The 24,817-nt window shown below is 37.6% G+C and overlaps 2 protein-coding genes across 2 annotated transcripts in view; both read left to right on the top strand.

The window, feature by feature from the left end:
- The window catches only part of LOC104602718 (Nucleic acid-binding, OB-fold-like protein), a 32,297-nt gene extending 21,250 nt beyond the window's left edge, over positions 1–11,047 (top strand). Inside the window, exons 4-6 of the mRNA XM_010266499.3 lie at positions 2,505–2,589; positions 6,217–6,298; positions 10,521–11,047. Coding sequence (XP_010264801.1) covers positions 2,505–2,589; positions 6,217–6,298; positions 10,521–10,612 — 259 coding nt within the window. The 3' untranslated portion in view covers positions 10,613–11,047. The remainder of the gene's footprint in view (positions 1–2,504; positions 2,590–6,216; positions 6,299–10,520) is intronic.
- Positions 11,048–13,716: 2,669 nt separating this feature from the next.
- Positions 13,717–16,164, top strand: LOC104602872 (cocosin 1-like). The gene is made up of 4 exons (XM_010266733.2): positions 13,717–14,100; positions 14,238–14,935; positions 15,038–15,499; positions 15,618–16,164. Exons 1-4 carry the CDS (start codon positions 13,764–13,766, stop codon positions 15,993–15,995), a joined length of 1,875 nt encoding a protein of 624 aa, XP_010265035.2. The 5' UTR covers positions 13,717–13,763; the 3' UTR covers positions 15,996–16,164.
- The last annotated feature ends 8,653 nt before the right edge of the window (positions 16,165–24,817 follow it).

Genomic DNA, 24,817 nt, shown 5'->3' with positions numbered 1-24,817 from the left:
ACATGACTATTGGAGTCCAATGGGTGGGTAGGTCGGCAAATGGTTTTTCTGACTTTCTAGCCAAACAAGGGGTATCTAGGAAAACTTTTTCTTGTTGCTCTCATTTCACTGTAACGTTAGGAGAGGCTGCACCTCGCACCTCTCCAAGGGAAGCATGTAACAGCTTATCTTCTTTGACTAATGAAATTATCTTTCAATTATCAAAAAAAAAAGTGCATGACAGCATGAGTCTCAGCTCTCAAGGAATTTCTGAACCCAATCAGTCTGGTGAATTTCATGAAAATGTTACTTTTTGTGATCTCTAACTACATCCCCTTTTCTTGAGGGCCACAGGTTGCCAAGACTGCACTCATCACATTTCAATTTTAACCTTCTCATCCATGGAGCATTGGAGCTTTCCAAATGGTAGTGACATGGTCTTGTCTATGGGCAAAATTTGCTACAGAAGCTCATCCCCTTTGTAATTATTATTTTTGATCAGCAGCTCATCCCCTTATTATGTCACCCATTGATAAGCCTTTAAACTCTTTTCTTCTCAACACATAATGAGCTGTCTTCACCCTGCAATTTTCTATTATTGTGTCTTCATCTTTAGCTTAGTTATAAAATTCTTGCATTCTTTTTTACACCAAAGATTCCATAGTATTGCATCCCGGGATTTCCCTCATTTTGTTTTATATGCCACAAATGAGTGCTGAACAGGAAAGGAATAAATGGTTAACACTTTCCCACTATAATGGCAAAGAATGCACACATGAGGAGAGAGGCACTGGGATTTCCTTTTCCTTTGAAAATTGTTGTACCTGTTGATTATCTTAAGAGCATACTCTCATACAAATGCCTTAATTTGGGTGTTGTGGGTCCATTGGATTCACTGATCACACCGTCTTGTCATGGCCATCAAAGATAACAAAAACTTGTTTAAGATGATCAATGAACTAATTGCCTCTTTGCTCTCCTTGTAAAGCCAAAATTCCAAGATAACCTAGAAGAATAAAGGTCACAAGTTCCACATTTGTTTTTAGATATGCAGTCTAGTTACCAAAAGGGACCATTACACGTCTTATTCATTGAGTCTGAAGGCTCTACTAGTGAATGGAGGTTTGTACCATCAAAGTTAGCTTTCTTTGTTTGGTCTGCAGTGCTTGATGAGATTCTAACCGAGGAGAACTTAGCTAGAAGAGGCTTAGAGGTGGCAGATCTGGACTGCACATTATGTAATGGAAGTGTGGAGAATACTAGCCATCTGTTACTGCACTATGACTTCACATTATGTAATGGTTTGGGAAAGACTGCTAGAGCTTTTTGGAGTTAAATTATGCTTCCTGGCTGATGTGAAGGGTTTCCTAGAGGCTTGATTCTTAGGAGGCCTCAGCAAGGCTGGAAAAGTAGCTTGGAGTATCCTCCCCTCTGCTGTTTTTGGGCAGTGTGGGGTGAAAGAAATAATAGAATTTTTGAAGGGAGGCAGAAACCAAAAGAAGAGGTGTTCAACAAGATTATGGGGATGGTGTTTTCGTGGATGACAAATCACCCACTTTTTAAAAACAGACACACTTCTTTTTTTGAGCCTGATTTCCTTTTTGTAAGGAGCTTATAGTGTTTTTGGGTTGTTTGGAGGCTGGATTTTCTGAGTTTTACTGTCTATTCCGCTGTACAGTTTCTCATTGTACAGGGGCCTATTGTATCTTGGCCTTTTGTTATTAATGAAATACTTTACCTTACAGATTAAAAAAAAAACTAGTGAATGGATATATAGGGAAGCATGGAGATGGAATGCTGATTTCTATATTGCATCACAAAACAATTTAGAGTATCTAAAAGCCTGCGTTTTCTCCGATGGTTGGTGAACCTATTTTTAATTTGTTAGGAAAATAGTTATATTGTTTAATTGACTAAAGTATATACATGCTTTTGAGGACTGAGATTTTGACTTGAATGGGTGAATTGAAAGACTGCACAGCAATACAGCACCTTGTACAGGTATCCATGTATCATACGCCTGTACCCCCTTCTCATTGAGATTCTTCTTATGTGCACCTTATAAGTATGTACACACATGTAGATTTTTATGTAACTCTGTTAATGTGCTTGTCTCTTTGCTTTAACCTATTTAAAAGCAATTTTGAGTTATTATTTAACATTTAGAATTTTTTAGTTATTAAATGATTTATAAAAATATGATGATTTTCTATAAGGCTCCTAATGCACTCAGCTCCTCTGCTTATATGATCGTTTATATGTCTTTCCTATATGAAAATATGCTCTTCTGCATATTTCTATACTCTTCCTCATATTAATTTGATGTAGTAACCCATGAAACTTAGGCCTCAAGCATCTATAGATCTGCATTTTTAAACATTGATATCAGCTACCAGGTCTTGAAAGAAATCCTGTGCTTTGTACAAATTTAAAATTTTCTAGTGTTGGGTAGTTTTTAGTGGATATCTGCTAGAGTATTCTTTTGATGTACTTGCAACTAAAATGAAGATGCTGTATGTTAATAGGCAACAGGATGTTCGAGCTACAGAAATTGATAAAGTGGACATGCACTTGTCTTTCCGCCCTGGGGACATTGTTAGAGCTTCAGTTGTATCCTTGTGTTTGAACTAACTAACTTATCTTTGATTTTATGTCTCATCTTACATTGTTTTCTTGTTTTTCTTTTGTTTTGGTGGAAAAGCTTGGTTTAGGTAGACCGTAGACACTTAATGCCCAAAGAGAGATAATTGCAATTTGTAGTATCTAAAGCCCCTAGCATCATCATGTTCTCTTGGTCATACTGGGTGAGAACTATATAATTTTTTGGAATCCAGTTTTTGCTGCAAAATATATTTTTGGCCATGTTCTCAATTGTATTATGATGGACTGTGGTTTTAGATTGTAATCAACCCAAAATAGATCTCAAAAAGGAGGAAAATAAAGAAGTAACATGTCTGCAAGCGATCAGATTTCTACCATAAATGATGCAGATGGATCTCTGATCTGGGTGAAACATATACTTACTTCTGCAGTCTGTGTTGTTGATGGTAAAGATGGTCTCTATTAGCGTCATCAACAGAGTGACATTCCCATGCACTGCATATGGTGATCATTTTAAACCTTTTGCACTTCTTTGACACCAGTGTAAAAAACATCATTGAAGAGCTTCTGAAAATCACATTTGAACCTCTAGTATGTGCTAAGTGTTATATCTCAGAGAATACTGATGAGTTGGTCTTATTGTTAGTACTCCATAAGTCTGCAGTACTGGGTTTTATACATAAGTGGACCAACATTCTCTCTGTGTTTTGTTAGCTGACATTTGAAGACTTACTCACCTTGGAGGGATTGTTTAGGAATGAGAGGGGCGTTGTACTTGATGGCTATTAAGTGAATAGTCCTTATAAAATAGGGACTAGGGCTCTTCTGACAACATTGGGGTCTTTTTGGTGTTATATGGTGATTGTGGAAATACCATTGATTTGACATGAAGAAGGTTATATTCTGTATACATTGGTTAATGCTTCCATGGTTTAAAGTGTTCCTAATTTCCCTAATATTTCCACGGGTAGCAACACGAAATTTTACTGGAGTCGACATATTCCCCAATGAACACTACCAAAACTATGTGGAGTACAAGAGATAGTTTCCATGACATACATATTCCCTAGTGAACACTACCAGCACTATATGGAGTACAAGAGATAGTATTATCACATAAGTTGGTGATAATATTGTAGATATGTGGAGTAACAATGTTATTGCCCTCCTAACTTACATGATTACCACTTTGAGCTATCTAAATTGTTTCTACTGTAGCTACAATAGTCCGAACCAGTAAGGAGAAGAAGAAAGAGAAGGAGAAGAAGAAGAAGAAGAAGAGAAGAAGAAGAAGATGAAAGAACTGTCAAACCTGATAGCTAAACCCTATCAGTCGACCTCTTAATAGTGATTAGGCTTCTAATTAAATGTACAAGGACTAAACTGCCCCTACTTAAGTATGGGACAGAGAACCTCTAATAAGGCTGCCACATAAGCTCATAACTTAACCAAGGTGAGTTGACTAATCTACCCTTATCGGCTAACTCTAACATAAATATTCATTTAAAGCATTAAGTCAAATAGTAGCTTTTCTTTGTCTAATAGATTATTTGGTTGATCTGTTACAACCATATACATTTTCTGTGAGCTTAATTCTATCATGAAGCTTTGAATCTTAAGGTTTACAAGGCAACTTCTGCACGTACTCTTTTGTCTATAATCTTAGTTTCTTAGCTTTGTCTAGTGATTTGGAATAAGATAATAATTTAAAAGGGTGTGACTATGCTTCTTTTATCATTTCATAAAATATCATTCTATATTTTGCATATTTACAATGTTTCCACTAGGTCTATGATTTTTATATTTCCATACGATATTTCCGACATTTCCAACATATTTCTTATATTTAGACGACTGACATTTCCACTGGGGTGCAAGCAAGAAGTAGCAAGTTTATTAGATATCTGTCATCAATAGATTATTTCTATAGTATGGTGATAATATTCCCTAGCCTTGTAATTTACTTCAGTAAAAGTTTTTATCACCCATCAAAGTAAAGATGAGCTTGCCTGTTATTTTGTTATCACCTTACTGCAATACATTTCATTTTTCTTGTTTGTGATTTTCTTGGCAAAAAGTAATTGATATTCTGATTTTTTGATAAATACATCTGCTTTTTTCATTCTATGCACAACATCTCACAGGTAGAATAGCTTTGAAAATATACAACCAGTTTTCAGCAGGTTGAAGTGGAACGGGACTCAAAGTTGGTAATAGGGTAGATAGTAAGAGGAAGTTTAAAGTTGGTGATAGGGTGGATAGTAAGGGGACTCAAAGCTGCAATACAAGGAATACTTCTTGCAAAAGAAGTGGGCGTGGAGCAGCTTCTGGTTGAAGGAGATTCTAAGACAGTGGTGGACTGGTTAAATAATCCGGAGGATGTCACTTGGGGCTGCAAAAACGAGTTAAAGAAATTCAAATGGCTGACAAGAAATATGTCTATAACAGTACAGTGGGCTGGGAGATCAGCTAATGCATTTGCCGATGTCTTGGCAAAACAAGGAATAAATAGGGAAACATTGTTCTGGGCACAACTGTAACTCTTGTTTAACATCAACATTCATGTAATCTCTGTTGTAGTTTTTGTATTTACTGTTCGGAGAGGCGGCACCTTGCGTCTCTAAGGGGATTTTCATGTAACCAATCATTAAATAATGGAAGATGATTTTAATTATAAAAAAAAAATGTCATGAAAATTTGCACTCGAAAAAAAGATCGAAAAAAGAAAAAGTTTAAAGAGTCTATCTAGAGGGATAGGTAACTGTTTGATGGGTGTGAAGGTCAGGAAATGGTTTGGCTAATACCCCAGCCAAAAAAGGGGTGGCTAGGGTGAAGGTGAACTTTTTGGGCTGAATTGTAATCTTGTATTCTTTTGGGGGGTCAATTTCCTTATTCTTGGGGAAAGGACCTATGTATTTTTTATTCTTCATTAATGAAAAGTTACCGTTTCGTATAAAAAGATTACAGCCAATTTCTTTTCTGTATTAATTATTAACATGATAACATCTTTCACAATATGTGTCAACATTTCAACAGTCTTAAACAGTTCTAGTTGATTACTGCAGCATGAACATTATGATTTGGTCTTATTGAAACTCTGAGCAACTACCCAGGTATACTTGTGTTTTTAGAACAAATGACCTAGTGAGCACCTAAGAATCAGCCCTCATCAAATGCATCATCCACCCTCAACTCCACACCCACTCACTCATGTAATCTCTCTTCTCCACTCTCTCTGTGCCCTCTTTTACCCTCCTTTTATGTTGTGGTTCTCTTAGTGTGATGTTTGTGACTTTGTTCACATCTCTCTCCCCTCTTCCTCCAACAAATACACCAATACACAAAAAGAAACACAATATAATAGATAGACCAGTATTTTAAAATAAAACTAATTGTTAAAAATAGTCGAATTATCTTGCATTATATATGTGCATGTGTGTAAATGATCTGCTAAAGATTCAAAATTTTGAAGTTACTCGGATTTGACATTCCAATTAATGGATCCCCCTCCACAGTTGTAGGCACTAGGGTAGAAGTAATCTTGTCATAAGCTCGTTGTATGCTGTATGCAATTTGATTCATTGATTAGAATCCACAATTTACAAGTAAAACTTGTCAACTTTGACACACAATAAGCTCTCTCTTGGAGATGCTCGAGCTTATTATCTTTCTACTGCAAAGAATGAACTGGGTGTGGTATCAGCTGAAAGCATTGCAGGTATGCTTCCTTCCTTCCATTTGATAGTCCATTTGATTTTTGGAATTGAAACTAATATATTCTGGTTGTCATTTCTTTTAGCTAGTCCATTTGATTTGTATCATGGTGTTATCCTTGTAGAGTTGATCAATCGATTCCTTCAATTCTTGTTATTTGTACTTTGTTTGGGTTAGTGTAGGTGAGGTGGTTAGGTGACACCTAGGTGTCTTGGCCTGGAAAATTGAGTTGATGCCTAGCCAACAAAGATGAATAAATAAATTTACACATATTAATTGCTAATTATAGACTATTAAACTGCAAATTAAATTAATAAATGATCAAACATCAATCTATGCCTGATTTTTAGAAAAGATGACAAGATTTTTGAGCATCCTTCAAAAGAAAACACACATGTGCACAAGGATTAAGAACCCTAATTTTTCACTCTATACACTACCCTTGACCCAAATTGGATTACCTCACTTAATATCAACATATAAAGGGCTAACTATTTATCTGCCCCTACTAAGATGTTTATATGTATACTGCATTCCATCTACTTATCATAAAAAATAATGTTTATATGTATACTGCATACATGGTTGGTTGCCTAGGTGATGGGCCTCCAAAAATGCCTAAGCAGCCACCTAGTCAATGCCTGGGTGATGTGTTCCAACTCAGAGTCAATCTGCAGTGGTTCTAGTTATTTAGACATCTTAGTGTCTAAATTATATGGGCTTTCAACTCAGATCATTGCCCTCTGACATCCACAACTGGCATGATCTAAATCAGTGTGATGCCTCCACCAGGGTAAGACCAAACCTGTATCCAGTGTTTTAAAAGGCATGGGTGTCTCCAGGTGAGGTACCCCCAAAACGCCCTGAGGCGTATGCCAGAGGCGCTGATACCTCTGAAGCGTACACCTCAGGTGCAAGAGGCGTATGCCTCATAAGGAGGCTTATGCTTCCTTGTGTTCGGGAAGCTTACGCCTCATGCCTCTAGGTAGTGGAACGCCTCACGTCACGCCTCACGTCACGCCTCCATGTTTTAAAACATTGCCTGTATCATCATTATTAATAGACAGACATCCCCATGTAAAATATTAAAATTGCAAATTAACTATTAGTTTACAAACTGAAGGCTAGTCATAACAACTAGTAGAAATTTGTTAGATTTGAGCCTAAGAAGCTTGTAAAAAATAAAATTGCATGTTCCATGTCATGGTTCTCAATGCAATGATGGTTGGCTTAAGGTCATAATAAGCATGAGAATTTAATTTGTTGTTTTATTCCCATCATGGAGGACCATCTGTCTTTGCTATATTTTTGTTAGAGGACAGGTTTGGCATACTAGTTTATGGGCTGTTACATTATATTGTCTAGGTCCAAATTGTGTCGTATGCACAATAGTAGACATTAAACAAGTCAGGAGAATATCATTCACCTATGCATAATACACCCTGCTGGGTGCTTTAATGTGCCTGATGATGCATCACGCTGCTCCATGAGATCAATTTCTATGAACATATTGAGTTTATGATGTCTGGCCAACTGGATGGCTACTCAGATTCCGTAATCTTCATTTCTTCAGTTTAAACATCCCCTGATGTCCTTATTTCTGCATGAATAAGATCCTCTTTAGTCAGAATAAAATCCCCAGTTGTACCCCTAGTGTTTTAAAAGGCAATTCTCAGATATGCTTAATTGTATAGTTGAGGCTCATTCTGTGGGTTGCACCTCACTAGTGCCTAGTTGTGTCTCACCTAGCTAGGTACTATGTTTTGATGAATTAATCCTGAATTTTATGTTGAATAGGTAGCTTACTAAATTCTAGGTTTCTTTTTTTTTTTTTTTGATGGCTAGGTACTAATTTGTAGGTTTGTACCTATGATATTTAAACAGTTCATCCTATCTAGGATAGGGGTAATCATGGGCTGGGCCTGGCCGGGCTTATGGGCATTCCAGGCCTAATGAATAATGAAATTGGGCTCATAACATCAAATAATTTGTAGGTTTGTACCTATGTATGAATATAATACATACAAAAAAATTGCACAGGTTAAACTAGGATTGGCTAGGCTTTAGGCCTATGCACAAAAGATTAGGCATGGGCCTCATTTAATTGCTAGGCTTGATTTGGCTTGGGTTACCTATCCTTTCATAGATGAAGGCAAGTCCTTCATTCCCATTCTTGAGCAATGTCAGACTTGGAACGACACTAACTGGTTAGTGCAACCATTGAGTGTTTTCCCAAGTCCCACATTGCTTAGGGAATGAAAATGAAGGCTTTGCCTACATCATTATAAGGCTTTCTTAGGAGGACAATTCACATACTTAAATTGACTCAAGAGTTGGCACATGTGTTGACACGTTTCAATTCATAAATATTTATTTATATGTTCAAAAATAAAACTTAAAAATTTTATATTTTATATAAAATAATAAAAATTTAATATAAAATAAAATAGACTTGTGTATACATAACATATAAAATATAATACATATGTTATAATATATAAAAATAAGTATATACATATATATTGCGGGCCGGGTCTAGGCTGGCCTTGAAGTATTAGACCCAAGTCTGGCCCTGGATTTTCTGGGCTTGAGTTTGCGGGCTGGGCCGGGCCGGGCCAAGAATGATTACCCCTAATCTAGAACCTCAATGTACAAGGCTACACCTTTCATTTTAATAACATAATGTTATAACCTATTGAGCTAATAGGATTTTTGAAATATTTTACTTCTTTCAGAATCTAGATTTGCTTATTCTTGTATGTTAGACTACTCTTTTGATTTTTTAAGTGGCACCTATGGTCAGGTGTGCACCTTGCCTTGCACCTTTTGCTTCAGGCTCTAGGAACCTCTTTTTTGATCAATGACAATGACTGCAGACATTTCATTAATAGAAAAAGAAGAGGTAGATACAGATAGTACAAATTACATATAGTCAGTGAGAGACAAAATCTCTTGTTTGGCTAATGCATGATTCCTGTCTTACAACTGAGCCAAAAAAGAGTTTCCCTCTTGGCCTCTGCACCCCTTGTTTGGCTAATTCATCTTCTTTGGAGTTAGCACATCACTTAACCCATTGAATTGTCACTTCCATGTCTTTTATTATCCATTTAAATTTATTTTTTAGGGTGCTGTAAATCCACATCCACAAATCATCACATTGTAGCCAGCTCACTACCAATTTAAAGTCTCCCTCTATAACTAATCTTCTAATGTTCAACATTCTTGCTCTTTGTACTCCTTCCATCAAAGCCAATATTTCTGCTCTAAGAGTCTCCTTCCTCAACCAGTCCTGAGTATAGAGCGATTAAACTATCTCCTATTACCTTTTACCTTGGGCACTAGGAACCCTTGCACTTTAGTTATGCCTATTGCTTTTAAAACACTTAGCTTCCTTAGAGTGAATACTTATCCTGCCTTTTCTATTAAAGATCATAGCATGATCCACATCCATTTAAGTCCTACAGGAGGGATTCATTCTATTCATGCTAAATTCTTGAGTCTCCTTCAAAGCTCCTCTCCCTGTCTTGCAACTAGGAGATGTGAAAACCAAGGTCTCAAAATGTTTACTCATTGACCTTATTGCAGTGGCCAGGTTTGGGTCTATATACCTAAAAGTGGTTAACATCTCATATTTTCTAAAAATCACGTGGTGGTATTAAGACCTTTTATAGAAATTTGGGCCTAAGGAGGGTATTTGGTTGGAACCATGTGGAATCAACATCCTCATCTACTTCAAACATTCCATGGTGGAACAACATTCGATGACTCGTTCTGTAAGGAAATAGGATTAGATCAAGACTCATAAGTATAATGTTCTAATCAAGATAAATAGTGATGAAACACGTTTAGATGGAGGCATCTGAGCTGGCTGACTACTCTTTCCATTACTGCAGTCGAAGTCTCTTGCAAATAGACAAAATGGTTTGCTGATGATGAAGAAAAGTAGATAGTGCCACTATGACTTACATTGGTGATAATGCTGAGTTTTACTTTTGCATGGACAAAGGACAATGCTGACGATTATTTTCAGTGTTGAGCTTTTGTGACTGGTCAACTTATGCCTTTGAAATGTGAAGATATTTAGTAAATAAACTGTGTAGGCAATACTATATCCTGTCATTTTGGGTTGCACTAGATAAATTATATTCAAGTACTATGGTAGGTATTATCTTTCAATATGGGTTTAGTATGGTATGTGGACTTATGATTTTTCTGTGGTATTCTAGGAGCAACCATGGTTCCTATAAGTTGGACAGAGATGCAGTGTCCATTGACCGGCCAAATTGAACTAAGAAAAGTTGCTAAAAGTGGAGGTTGACGGGTTCAGAGAACTGAATTGCAATGCAAATTTTTCTACGTCATCTAATTTCTTGTAAAGTGGAAAGCACAATTGAATTCAAAAGAAATGGTGAAACCATGGTGGTTCATCAGTTCTTATTGGTTACTAGGCTTGCAATTTGTACCAATCTTCCTAAGAAATGGTCTGCAGGATACATTATATTTTGCACAGGGCGTCATGTGCCTCATTCCAACTCATAAGGGGGCCGGTTCTGAGCCAACAATCCGAGATGTAGCTTTTAGTAGCTAGATGAATCATGAATTTGGTGGTAGACTGATAGTGGTGGTATCTCAAGTTCTCAACTGCTTAAACTTACTAGTTACTACAGGCTAGCTATTCTCTATTGATGTACTTGAAGTACTGGTCCTTCCCCTTTGATCACCATTTTTACATTCCGATCTTTTGACCCGAGAAGCAGCTTGTCAGAAACATCTAATTATTATTGTATTTTACTTTGTGGTATGTGCTTGAAAAAACAGAGCATTGCATCCTCGTATCATTTCAGACCCATTGTCGTTACTTGTGGGCATGAGAGGTAGTTGGGGCATTTGTTGCCCAGTCTCAGGTAGTTGCCAGTATCTTCATCCCTAATTGCCCCATCAGCATTAACCTCAACTGGTCAATTCATTTATTTGGTCCATCTAAACAGTGTACTACTTATGGAGCAAAGCTACCTTAGAGCAATCTAATAAATAATACACCAATTCCGGACCTTTTAACCGTCCCTATCTTCTTGCATATTTTCCAGTTTGATTGTTTACCACCGAAGATATATTACTTAGGCTGTGTTATGTAGACTATAAAGGAACTTCAGATCCTTGCCATCGTCTGAACAATGTGTTGAGATATAGAGTGGACCAACAGAATTATCTCAATGGTGAAGTTTTGCTTTGATTGTTTTGGCTTGGGCTGTGAACAGAAAGTGGCAGATAGGAGGGCTTCTATCCATTGGAACTATGAGAGTATTGGGACAATGTTAGGGTCCTTTTGGTTTGATGGAATGGGGATCTGGAATCTGAATTAGACAAACCGTTTGAACCATTTTTGAGGGAATAGCCATTCCCTCACCCTCCCTTGGGAATGAGAATCTATTCCAGTCGATTTCAATTGCTGTCTGAACCAGGCGGAGGAATAGACTATTCCTATTGACTCTGAAGGATTCAGATTCTAACTGCAAATCAAACAAACCCTTAAATTCTTTTTGGTCTTAAAGATCCATTTGTGTTTTACCTGAGTATTACAATCTATAATTTGGGATGGTGGCCCAATCATTCAAAATTGAATAATATGAGCACTATGTGCGGGTTTCATACTTTCATGGACATTAAAACCTAAGGGTCTGTTTGGTTTGCAGTAGCAATTGAAATCAGAATGGTCTGTTGGGTTCAGACAGGAACTGGAATAAAAATTAGATTCAGTTGGAATGGGATTTCATTCTCAAGGGAGGGGGAGTGAATGGTCATTCCCTCAAATGGGAGAATACCATTCCATCAAGAAAGGGAATGAGATTGCAATTCCACCTAACCAAACAGTTGGGCATTGAAAAAACTCATTCTGATTCCGATTCAGACCCTATTCCCACGAACCAAACGGGACTTAAAACATCAAACACATGGCTGCAGCAGTCAGCCCCAAAGGACAGAGTGTCCCCCCTCGGCGGAGCTTGCTCTCAAAGCAAGTTTTCTTCTGCGCGAATAGGCTGCTTAGTTCTAAATCAATCTTTTTATTTCTCCGGTTTTTTCTACATGAAACAGTGGGACCAATAAACTACAACATGTCTAACTAGGGGTGCAAACATGATCTAAGATTGGATCCTATTTGGTCGGATTTGGATCACCCCCTATCCGATCCAATAAGATCTGATCCCATGTATATTATATATATATATATATATATATATATATATATATATATAATAATAATAATAATAATAGGAATTATATGCAGATTAACGCACCTCTACCCTTGAATGCGAAAAGGATTTTGCATTTTCATGTAGAAAAGGGTTTTGATTATCCAAATCCAACCCACTACATGTTTTGGGGTGAACACAAATTGAGAGGTTTAAGGAGGCAGGTAGGATCTAGTGGTTTTCGCTTTGAAACTTGAAGAACATGTTTTGTTTTGGCTCTACTGATCAGTCGGTTGGTTTAAAAAAAAATGGGATTAAAATGTATAAGGTAAGTATATAGGGTGCAGGAAACCCATAACCATTTTCCTGGGGTCAATTGTTGAGGAAATGACAACACAAAATCTGAAAGCAATTGAAAAAATTTTCCTTGGAGTTATTTTCTACAAATGCCGGGTCGGATCACGAAACAGACCGCAGAACCCAAATTCTAGGCACATGAATACCATTAGTCTTGAATTAAATTTGACATTTTGGCAGCCGATGGAGTACATATATAAGAAGAATGACTGATCAGTCCAGATCAGACTTTTCCATCCCCACCGTACAGGGAATGAATCCTGACCATGAATGTACAGGATATGAATCTTGAACATTGATGTCAAATTCACGGACAGATGTGGTTTATAAGGGGGGCTACTAGTAGACTATGGGGCCTGTAATTCAGAATTCTGCATGAAACAGTGGGCCAATAAACTACAAAATGTCGTAACAACAACAACGTCTGATGACAAGAGCAGTAGCTCCCGGACATGGATATGCCTGGGAGCTAAGGTGTATGTCATACTGTTCTGTTTTTCATGGATGTTCTAATAGTCATGATTCATAAATCCCATTTTTTGAAATCATGATCTAACCCTACTTGATGAATCAATGCACCATTTCTCTGCCATCGTAGTAGGAAGGCTTATTTAAGATGATAGACTCTATCTCATCAAAATATATCTGTCTGTCTCTCTCTTCAAAATATGGACACACAAGACTGTAATTTATTACACTTGTTCTAAGTACAAAGACATCAACATTGCACCTTCCCTGATTCAAATTGGTAAGTGTTGGCCAAGAGGCCAAGGTTGCCATGCACTGTGAAGAGTGGCTGAAGAGCATTGATGAAAGATGTCAATTCCTCACTCACCAATCCTCTCTATAAATACCCAACCATCCCATTCTCCACTTCACCACAGCTCGGTAGTGGAAAAAAGTTTTTCCTCTTCATTAATTATGGATAAATCTTGTGTGCTTTCTCTTGGTCTTTGTCTCCTTGTTTTGTTTCATGGCTGCCTAGCAGTAAGAGAGTTCAAAAATCAAGCCCAGATCATACAGCTCAGACGCCAGTTCCAAGGAGAACAACAGCAAAGTGAATGCCAGATCAGTAATCTTGATGCCCTTGAACCCTCCCGTAGGATTGAGGCTGAGGCTGGACATCTTGAAATTTGGGACCACAACAATGAACAGTTTCAGTGTGCTGGGGTTGCAGCTTATCGTGTTACAATTCAGCCAAAGGGCCTCTCCTTGCCTGTTTACCAAAATACACCTCAGATGATCTATGTTGTCAAAGGCCAGCTCTCTTAATCCATCCATCTTTTGCATATTAATTGCTTACTAACAACCCATTTAATTTTTTTTATGTTATATTATCTTATACTACCCATATATTTGTTATGACTTATGGGCTCGTAATCCATGGATTCACAGGTGAGGGAGTTCTAGGATTATCAATCCCTGGCTGCCCTGAAACATTCCAATCATTTGAACAATATCATCCATTCGAGGAAGAAGGCAGTAGGAGCCAAAGGTCCGAAGATGAAGATAGCAGTAGCAGTAGCAGTACTCAAGGATCAAAGGATCGAAGCAGTAAAAGCCAAGAATGCGAGCATCAACAGAGCAGACGTCGAGGTAGCAAAAGTCAACAATCAGAGGATCAAAGCAGTAGAAGCCAAGAATCCGAGGATCAAAGCAGTAGAAGACATGAATCTGAGGATCAGCAGAGTAGACGCCGAGGTAGCAAAAGTCAAGAATCCGAGGATCAAAGCAGTAGAAGCCATGAATCTGAGGATCAACAGAGCAGACGTCGAGGTAGCAAAAGGCAACAATCAGAGGATCAAAGCGGTAGAAGCCAAGAATCCGAGGACCAATATAGTAGAAGCCAAAGAAGCAGAAGTCAACAATCAGAGGATCAAAGTAGTAGAAGCCAAAGCTCAGATGATCAACACAGTAAAAGCCAAAGGTCTGAGGACTTTCACCAGAAGTTGAGATTCTTCAAGGAAGGTGATGCCCTTCTTGTACCAGAGGGAGTTGCCTACTGGGCCTATAATGGCGGTGATACACCGATTGTTGCAGTTGTCGTAATCGACACCAGAAACAATGCCAACCAGCTTGATGAGAAAGTGAGGGTACGTAAGGAAATTAACTCAGTCTCTCGTACATTTATTTTATGTAGGGATGCATATTCCAAGGCTTACAATTATTTCCTAATTTATATTATGCATGTTAAGAATTTCTGGCTTGCTGGTAATGTACAAGAACAAGAGGAGCACCAACAACAAAAACAAAGAGGACAATCATCATCTAGGAGTGAGAAATTTGGGGAAGAGAGCTCTAGCAACATATTTAGTGGCATCGATGTTGAGCTATTATCTCAGGCTTTCGGTGTGAGAAAGGAGACAGTGAGAAAGCTACAAGGTGAAAATGACCAAAGGGGACCTATCATCCAGGCTGAAAGAGGACTTGAGGTGATAAAACCAATATTGAGTGAAGAGCAAGAAAGAAAACAAGAAAGCAATGAAAATGGGTTGGAAGAAGCTCTTTGCAACATGAGGCTTAGACAAAATATTGGAAAAGCCACGAGGTCTGATGTATACACACCATTTGGTGGACGTCTTACCACTCTCAATAGCCAAAACCTCCCTATTCTTGGCTTCTATCAACTCAGTGCCCAGAGAGGCCATCTCTACAAGGTAGGTGGTGTTTAAGGAAATAAATCTCTCTCTTGTTTGATTAATTGAATGGTTTTTAATATAAATTTGGATTGGTGCTGTGTTGAATTCACTAAACCCACTTCGATAATTTGTACAGAATGCTATATTGTCTCCTCATTGGAATATAAATGCACACAGTGTGGTATACGTTCTTAGGGGTGAAGCCCAAGTTCAGATTGTTGGAAACTCAGGTGAGACTGTCTTCGATGGGCAACTTTGTGAAGGCCAACTGGTTATTGTTCCACAGAACTTCGTTGTAGTGAAACAAGCAGGGGATAACGGGTTCGAATGGATTTCATTTATGACTAGTGACAATGCAATGACTAGTTCACTTGTTGGAAGGAATTCAATCTTTAGGGCCATGCCAGAAGAGGTCCTCATGCACTCCTACCAGATTTCCAATGAGGAAGCAAGGAGGTTGAAGTACAACAGAGAGGAAATGGGTATCTTGTCACCAAATTTTGAATCCAATTGAAAGTTTTCTATGGTGTAAAACAATAATAGCTGTGAAGGCAAATTAGGTTGAGAATAATCAAGTTTTATAAGCAAGCGTGGAAGTGGGTATGGATTAATTGTTCCAACTTTGTATCAAGAGTTTTGTAACTTGTCTTCATGGGTAATAAATAAAGCACAAATTTTCTCTCTTTTGGACCTTGATTTATTTCAGCTCAATTAGTTGGGCCATTAATAGGCCAATGTCCATTAACTTTGTATCATTAGTTGGGCCATTACCGGAACCAGATTATCCCAACATGCATAGTCCATTAACTGTATTTTAAAAAGATATGCTCTAGAAAGACTGGGTAAGCGATTTTCATCGCAGAAGCATTTCTCTTTTAGTATTTTCCCTGCATTTCCTTTCGCTTGTGTGGCTCCACGTGTCGAGGCTCTGTTGCCTCTGTTGCCACAAATCCAGCTCTCCTTCCCTCACAGATTCGATGTTCTAGCTTCAACCATCAAAAGAAAAAAAAATCAATACACTAAAGCGATGAGCTAATTCCTGAACTTTGAGATCTGAAGAAAGGGGCGGAAATTTGAGGACTTAGATGAAGAAAGGTGATTCTCCTGCATTTCTGTCACTGTGAAAAGCCCTCGTCGTCTAACTATCATTCCATCATTGCCAAAGCCAACAATTAGCTTCATTCATACAACCATCGCCTGGTCCATTCCTTTATTCACCAGAAGCTCCCTCAACTCCTCTCACTCTTCCGCCTCAAAACCCATTTCCAAGAAAACGTTTTCACCAGAAGCTCTCCGTGGCACTGGCATGCCAAATCATTGCCAAGAGGGAAATTATAAAACATCTAAAGGCTGAAGCAATTCATGGCCTGCCAGATCATTGCCGAATCTGCAGCTGAGAAGCCAGTTGGTAGCACTTCACGACCTGCCATATTTTCTTATATACCTCCCTCCACATCTCCATAACTGGTCGTCTTCTTCGGGAGTTAACATTTGCGCCTCACGTGGGGGCGCCCCACAATGTTCTACAGTACATCCCCTTGGAAACATGATCTGAACTCCTTCGGAGCCTTTGGCGGCTCCGGCATTTGTGAATAGTGACCGATTGTGTTATGGTAATCAACTAACTTAGGTGGAGGTGGTGGTCCCCTCATTATCTACGGTGGTGGAATAGACCCAAACCCCGATGATCCGGTAGTGCTAGAGATTTCACAAGTGGCCATCAAATCTTGAAGAATAAACTTTAATAGATGGAGCCACCGAAGAGATTGATTATTTTCAATTCACACGTTGTTTCTGTTTATTTCTATTATTGTTCCCGTTTCTGCAGCAGCGGTGGCGGGTAGAAACGATAATAGGGAGGGAGATTCTATTTTTTACCCAAACTAGCGGATCAGATTTAACAGAGAACCACAGTAGTTGCACGGTCCGGATGTAGTAGGGATCTTAGGTAAGTACATTCAGTGTGCACGTAATAGCTGTATGACACATTTTGATTAATGTGCATTTCATTCAAACGTTTTTGTTTGTTAGATAAAAATTATTCATTATTTTATTATCTTTGTCAAAGTAATTAAAAATAAAAAAAATAATGAAAAAAAATATAAATGAGTCCCAACTCCTAATACGTTTAGGTTTTCCTTTTTCATTGTTTTTATTTTTAATTATTTTAACAAAAATAATAAAATAATGAATAATTTTTGCCTAACGGAACAAAAACATTTGGATGAAAAGCACATTAATTGTGACATGTGTCACACAACTATTACGTGCTCACTCATTGTTCTTACCTAACGTGCCTACTACATCTAGACCCGCAGTTGCAATGGTGAATGACAGTAACGGTTTCTTGACAGAGGAAGTGACATTGATGAGGGTAGGACATTTTTGCCCATTCAAATGTAGTTTTGGTATTATTTGATGATAAATCAACCATGTGATGTCACATGTGAACGGCTCGTGATGGGGACATAACAGTAAGGGACGTGTTAGTCAATTGTCAGAAACAGTAAGTGTACTTTAAGACAATAGTCAAACAGTAAGGGTGGAGTTAGTCAATTAACTAAACCTTAGGGGTACTTTAAGAAATTTGCCCTACTAGTTGCTATTTACACAAGTATTGAAGGTTCAAATCACATTACATGCATGTTATTTTTACACAAGCGGTGAAGCCATTTGACTATGCTCAGGTCTCGGATTTGACCAAACCACTTAGTTTCAAACCAGTCAAACCAACTTGAACTATCTAATTGGATTGTCTTCGAGCTAATCACATCAAGAGTGCTTGAACCGTTTAGATTTGGATAAGTTCAGTCGAACCAGACTAGACCAGTTCAATCAATGACAGATTGACTTGGACTAAGCCATATTAGGTTTGTGCACGGGTTTGGGACCAAACCGATTGGCCCAAAGTGGGTCAAGAGAAGTAAATCGGACTAGTCCGAAATCGGGTTAGGTTGTACAGATATGATCCGGACCAGACAATCCAAACTGGGCAAAGCAAGCGGGCGGATTTAGGGTTCAAGCCCCATCCCACCTGACCCATTTCGAATTCGGGTTGGCCCGGCTCGGCATACCATGGGTCGGGTCGGGTTCGGACTGGGCTGACCAACCCAAACAAACTGAACTAAGGTGATCGAGTTTGTTCATATTTAGATCAAGTTGAGCTGGTTTGGACTCTGGTCAAATTGATTTGGATTTATGTGGATTTGGGTGAAGTGTGTTGATTTGAGGCAAAACTAGTTTTAGTCAATAATTAATAGAAAATTAATACATTAATTATAAATTATTTCATTCAAATGAAGAAAATTAAAAAAAAGACTAAGAAATTAATAATTATATTTTTAGTGGTTAACCCAATGGTTATCCACAACCCAACCCAACCCAACCCATTTAAATTGACCCAATGGGTGATCAAACCCATTTCCAACCCGCCAAGTAAATGGGCGGGTTGGGTGGGTTAGATGCTGGGTGGCTTAGGTGGGTTCAGCGGGTTGGGTGAAAAATTGACACCCCTACTAGCTGGAATATTGATATAAATAAGTCTTTTCCAACAACTATAATGGGTATGACACCGAAAACCCTTCATTCTTTCTAAAACCTATTATTACGATATAACAGGAGAATGGCTTTTAATAATCTATGTTTAGATTTTAGATTTTTTTGAGTAAAATACTTTTACTCTTTGAATTTGATTTCCCTATATTTATGAGGGAGAAAACATAATTTGAACTATTATTTTTATAAGATATAATATATTCTTCATCAATAAGTCTTATATTAAGTCCCATTCTTTTCATTAAATCTTATATTTAAGGCGCACTAAATAAATAAATTTTGTGAATTTTTTTGACTAAAATACCCTTATTTATGAATTTAATCCCTCATTAATTATATAGGTAAAAAATGTAATTTAAACTTTCACTTTACTAAATTTCCTTTCATTAAGGTATTAACTCTCATTCTCTCTCCTTAGATACTTTATTTAAAGTATTTTTGTTTATCACCCATGGTTTTCAAAACCGGACCAGACCGGACCAGAAAAACCGGGATCCGGTCACTTGATCGGTTCTGTTTTCCTCTAAACCCACTTTTTCCCTCAAAACCGTCGATTTTGGTTAGCAAACCGCTGAATTGGCCAGTTAACCGTTTGAACGGTTTTGACCGTTTTCCAAATTTTTTTATTTTTTTATTTTTTATGTCAGAACGGGCCGACCGTTTAGGTCGAACGGTCAGACTGTTCGAACCGGTAACCGGACCCCTGACCGATTCGGTCACCGGTTCATTTTTAAAAACCATGTTCTCACCAATAAATTCTACAAAGTAAATCTATATCTAATATTTTTTAATATTGTAAACTATGTTCAAAACCAACATGAAAAATAATTAAATAAACCACCCTTTTGTCTGAGTGGCAAGTAAATAGTTCATACCATCGGTATCAAATGGGTCAACCAATTTTCTCGTAATTAAATAATAAAAATTTAAAAATAAATATAAATATAAATACTGCGGAAATTTTAAAAGATTGTGAAAAAATGTGGGCACATCTTCTTTGGGCCTCAACTCGGGGAGTGAGGTATAGAGACTGATAGTGTTGTCTCTAATAGCTCCATTGACAACCTGGGTTGTCTTACTGGTAGCAGAAGGTCAAAGGCAATTGCGGATCTCTATGGTGATGCAGTGGTCAAACCCTTTGTTAAGGGGTCACGCAACATTCGTGGAAGAGGCAGAAGAGGAAGGAAGGGAAGAGGTTAAGTATCAAGGTGGTTTTTCTTTTTACCTTGGGTGGGGGTTTTTTGTTGTCTTATAGTACCTTGTCTTATGGTATGGGTCCACTGGTTTGGTTTTTGGTTTTTTTAGGTTTGGTTTTTTATTTTTCTTGGTGGGTTTTCCCGATTTCTTTGTTAGGCCAATTTCGAATTTGGCCTCTTGTCTTTTGTATACTTTTTGTATACTGCTTTCTTTGTTTCTAATAAGTTATACCTTACCTATTTTAAAACAAATTGTAGGTACATCTCTAATATTATCTATTTATTATATCAAACAACATTAAGCATTCTAAATAAAAGTATTTGTATTCAATGGAAATGAAATATAAGATTCAAAACTGATCAAAAAATGAAACCATTTTCCTATTCAAGTGGTGGGTCAATGATTCAACCTTTTTAAGGCAAATGAATCAACCCATGATATCATAAATAAAGAATAAAAATTAAAAAAAAATATTGAGAAACAAAAATTATTAAAAACATAGAAATCTTGTAAAAAAACATTTGAGTGCATCTTTAACATTATGAACTCATCATATTAAACAATGATAAGTGTGATTGATAAGAGTTGTTTTTATTAATGATAGAAATAGAAATAAAAACTAAACTAACTTGAAAAAGAAAACTGTTTTTACATCTAATTAATGGTCAATGGTCCATAGGGAGGCAAATATGGTGAGACTATCTTTGATGGACAATTTTGTAAAGGCCAAGTAGTTATTGTTTCACAGAACTTTGCTGTAGTGAATCAAGTAGGGGATAATGGGTTTGAATTGATTTCATTTAAGACTAGTGACAATGCAATGACTAATTCACTTGTTGGAAGGAATTCGTTCTTTAGAGCCATGCAAGAAGAGGTTCTCATGCACTCTTACCAGATTTTCAATAGGAAGCAAGGAGGTTGAAGTACAACAGAGTTGAATTGGGTATCTTGTCACCAAATTTTGAATCCAATGTAAAGTTTTCTATAGTCTAAAGTAGTAGGCATGAAAGCCAATTAGGTTAAGAATAATGAAGCTTTTTAAGCATGGAAGTAGGTATGGATTAAATGTTCTAATTTTGTCCTATGAGATTTATATAACTTGCCTTCATTGGTAATAAAAAAATTACAATTTTTCTCTCTTTTGGACTTTTATTTCAACTTTATTAGTTGGGCCTCAATGTGCAACACTGATTAGTAATGCACAAGTGGAATCAGATTACCCCAACATGAACATAGTCCATAATTGGATGAACTATACCTTAAAAGGAAATATTATCTGTAATAAGGATTTAAATTTTGCAATATATCAAGACATATCAACCAATACGTATCGTATCGGGCCCCTCCAATATGCCCCTATACATGGTGTTTCGGGGTCCCACTTATTTTAGGGTAACCCCCTAACCAATTTCAAAGAAAAAACTAAAATAAATTAAAAACCATGCTTTAATATAGTCTATATTGATATTTTGAACCTTGGTCTGGAAAGATTGGATAAGGCTTCGTAGTTGGAGATCGTTATATATCTTTTACATGTGGGAGCAATTTGATGCTATCTGATCTGAGGTATCCCAAACTGAGGAAGTACTCAGATAATCTTGCCAACTGGATGAGGCCAAGGTGGAAGGATGAAGCTGCGCATTGGGATCTGCAACCAAGAGGGAAAATCTGAGGCCTGAGGAGTTGTTCCCCGGGTAGGCACTCCGACACTCAAGTTAATAGGATGGAGGTAGGTGGTCGGGCTGAGCAGGTAAGAACAGTGCCAGTACGAGAAGAAGAGATGGATGCAATAGTACTCTAAGTCCAAAAAAGTCCCTTACCTTGAGCGGAGATTACCTATTTATAGTGTTACACAGTTGTATGCCCTTAGTTCCAATAAGATTGATGTACTTATGACATTTATTGTAAATGAATAAAGTGCATATTTGATTCATGTTTTTGTGGTGTGTTTCTGTGTAATACCCTTAAACTGGACACTTATGAGACTTGTGTTAGTTTAGAATGTTCACAGCCATTGGATAAGCCCAGGGACCACTTAGTGTAAGTGTTGGGCCCATAGAGTCCATGTGATGGGCTCAGGGGGTTCACTGGGCTTTCTAGTGAATTCGGCTAGGCTTTGTAACAAAGGTTGGGCCGAACCCTTGTGGCTGATGTATAGATCAATACTTGGGTCTCACGCCATACAAGAAAGCCCAACTGGGCAGGAGCTGATCCTTTTAAGGTTAAGTGAGATTGGAAGGCTAAGTGAGCACATACTATTAATGGGCTTAAAGCCCATTTCGAACAGGGCTGATTTGATCAGTTAAAGAGGGGCGAATCTGAGATTGGATTAGCAGATAGGATAGGGTCTTACCCTATCCACTTAGGAGAGGGCTGATCTAATCTGTAGATAAGATAAGGGTCTATCCTTATCTCTTAAAGGGAATTCAAATCCAAATATGATTTGGATCAGCAACTCCTAATGGGATTAGGAGCTGATCCCTTTAAGGTTATAAAAGGAGAAGGGCGCGACAGCTTTAGAAGATCATCACATTCGAAATTCAGAAAGAGAACACAACACCTAGTGAGACTGAGTTGTTTTCTCCTTGCCGCCTCCTTCCTGTCGCCGCCATTACTGCCAGTTCGATCTCCTCTTTTAGCAGGAACGATGAAGATTGGATCTTGATATCAGCCTTTGGAGAAAGGCTGATCTTAAGGTGTGCTCACAGCCCCAGCGAATTCTTTTGAAGGGTTCGGTTCTTTTGGAAGAACACTGCTGATTTTGCTCCATTCTACAATGCGCCATCTTCAGTGGGAGCAATCTTTGGTTCCTACCTTGGGCGTGAACACCTCCATTGGGAGATACTGCTTCTCCGTATCAGGTATATCCCTCTCCTGCTTCTGGTTTCAGATATGGTTTGGTTTGTGGTTCAAGATTGATCATTGAAAATGCAGATTTTTTAAAACAGGGAATGTGATTCCCAAATGAGGGGAGAGGAAATTTTTGAAATTTCGCCCAACCTACCTGTAGGGTTCGGCCATCCATATGATGGATCTCTATTCCCTTCATATAGCTGGACGTCCGTGTTCTAGTTGGGAGAGGTTTCTGGGTTATCGGGATGAGGTCCTCCGCTGAGGTCTTTGGGATGACTCTTCTTCCCAACGGAGTTAACTCCCTGGCCTGTGCAAGGCACTCATTCTTGGTCATGTTTATCCGTCGTGCATGGCACTGATGTGGCTAGATAGTGATGATTGCCGCAGAGGCCACCATGTGGAATTCTGATCCAACTCAACCATAACCCAAACAATCTCAAACTAAGATACTGCTCTCACAAAAGTGGCTAACCAACAGTGGAATTCTAATCGGACCTAATTGGAAGGATATAATTAAATAAGTCTTTTTCATGCAGTGGTTTTGTTGCAAGGTAGGCCTCGCACAAAAAGTTGTGAAGGTGTGTTTGGTTAAGCTAGTTTTGATAGCTTCAATGTGGTTCAGTCAATGCAACTCAATCAATACTGAATCCATCCCAAATGGGCCATAAATGAACACCACAAACTTGGGCGCGTGTACAAACAAATTCCCCCAACTCTCTTTGTTCCAAAAGAATTAGGGTCTATTTGGTCCACAGTTAGAATCGGAATTGGAATAGGAATCAAAATCCTTTGGAATCCGAATGGTCTATTCCCTTAGTTTGTTTGGTTCAAATAAGAATGAGAATAAGAATTGAAATCAGTAGTAATGAGATTTTATTCCAAAAGGAGGGCCATTCCCTCAAATGGGGGAATTACATTTTATTTTGAGCCAATTATTTTGTTAAAAATATATAAAGGTTTAATCCTATTTTCTTTATAATTTTTATTACATTTTATTTCTAAAGATAAATTGGATAGGTAAAATGTAAGATAATATTAGTTAAAAGCCCTTTGTTTATCAACATATAAATAATTTATTATTTTATTGTCATTTTTATTAAAGTTATATTATGAAAATCTCCTTTATCATTAAGGTTATATTATCAGGTCAAATCTAATTATTAATTAATTGGGATGACTCTGGGTGCATGTATGATACCAATGAAGAATTGGTTCGGGATTGGAACACTCTATTAGCCCTATTCTATGTGAAAAAAATCTCATAAATGAGAGTTTTCAAAATACATCGAACCCATCCAAAATCTTAAACGGGCATGGTGCATGTACAGACTGAGAATCTATTATTTACAATTAATTAAAGGAAAAAAAATATACGGATCTCCAGAGGTCCAACTTGGGAATGCTCTTTTTAGTAAAGTCAATCGATTGACTTGGGTGGCAAGGGAAAGAATTAACATCGCGAAGATCCTTTGGTTTTAAGAATATCATTGTTGAAGGAGACTTAAAATTGGTCAATCAGATTGTTTCAATCCACATTAGAACAACGAAAATAATATTCGAAATTGTACAAATCTGGACATAGGTATAGAGACGTGTAAATCCATTATATTCAGACGTATAAGGAAGCCAATCAAATTGCAGATTATTTAACAAATTAATATGGGTCATAACTTGTTGATCATTGATATAAGGGATGGAATTGAAATTTTCAACTTCAAATATCTGTATTTG

The sequence above is a fragment of the Nelumbo nucifera genome, chromosome 1, assembly GCF_055504915.1.
Source record: "Nelumbo nucifera cultivar China Antique chromosome 1, China Antique-T2T, whole genome shotgun sequence".
NCBI lineage: Eukaryota > Viridiplantae > Streptophyta > Magnoliopsida > Proteales > Nelumbonaceae > Nelumbo > Nelumbo nucifera.
This window is presented reverse-complemented; position numbering and strand designations above follow the sequence as displayed.

Coding starts and splice junctions, on each gene's coding strand:
- LOC104602872 (XM_010266733.2), top strand. CDS start 13,764: ATGGATAAATCTTGTGTGCTTTCTCTTGGTCTTTGTCTCCTTGTTTTG. Junction 14,101..14,237: donor GATGATCTATGTTGTCAAAG/GCCAGCTCTCTT, acceptor ATGGATTCACAG/GTGAGGGAGTTCTAGGATTA. Junction 15,500..15,617: donor AGAGAGGCCATCTCTACAAG/GTAGGTGGTGTT, acceptor TAATTTGTACAG/AATGCTATATTGTCTCCTCA.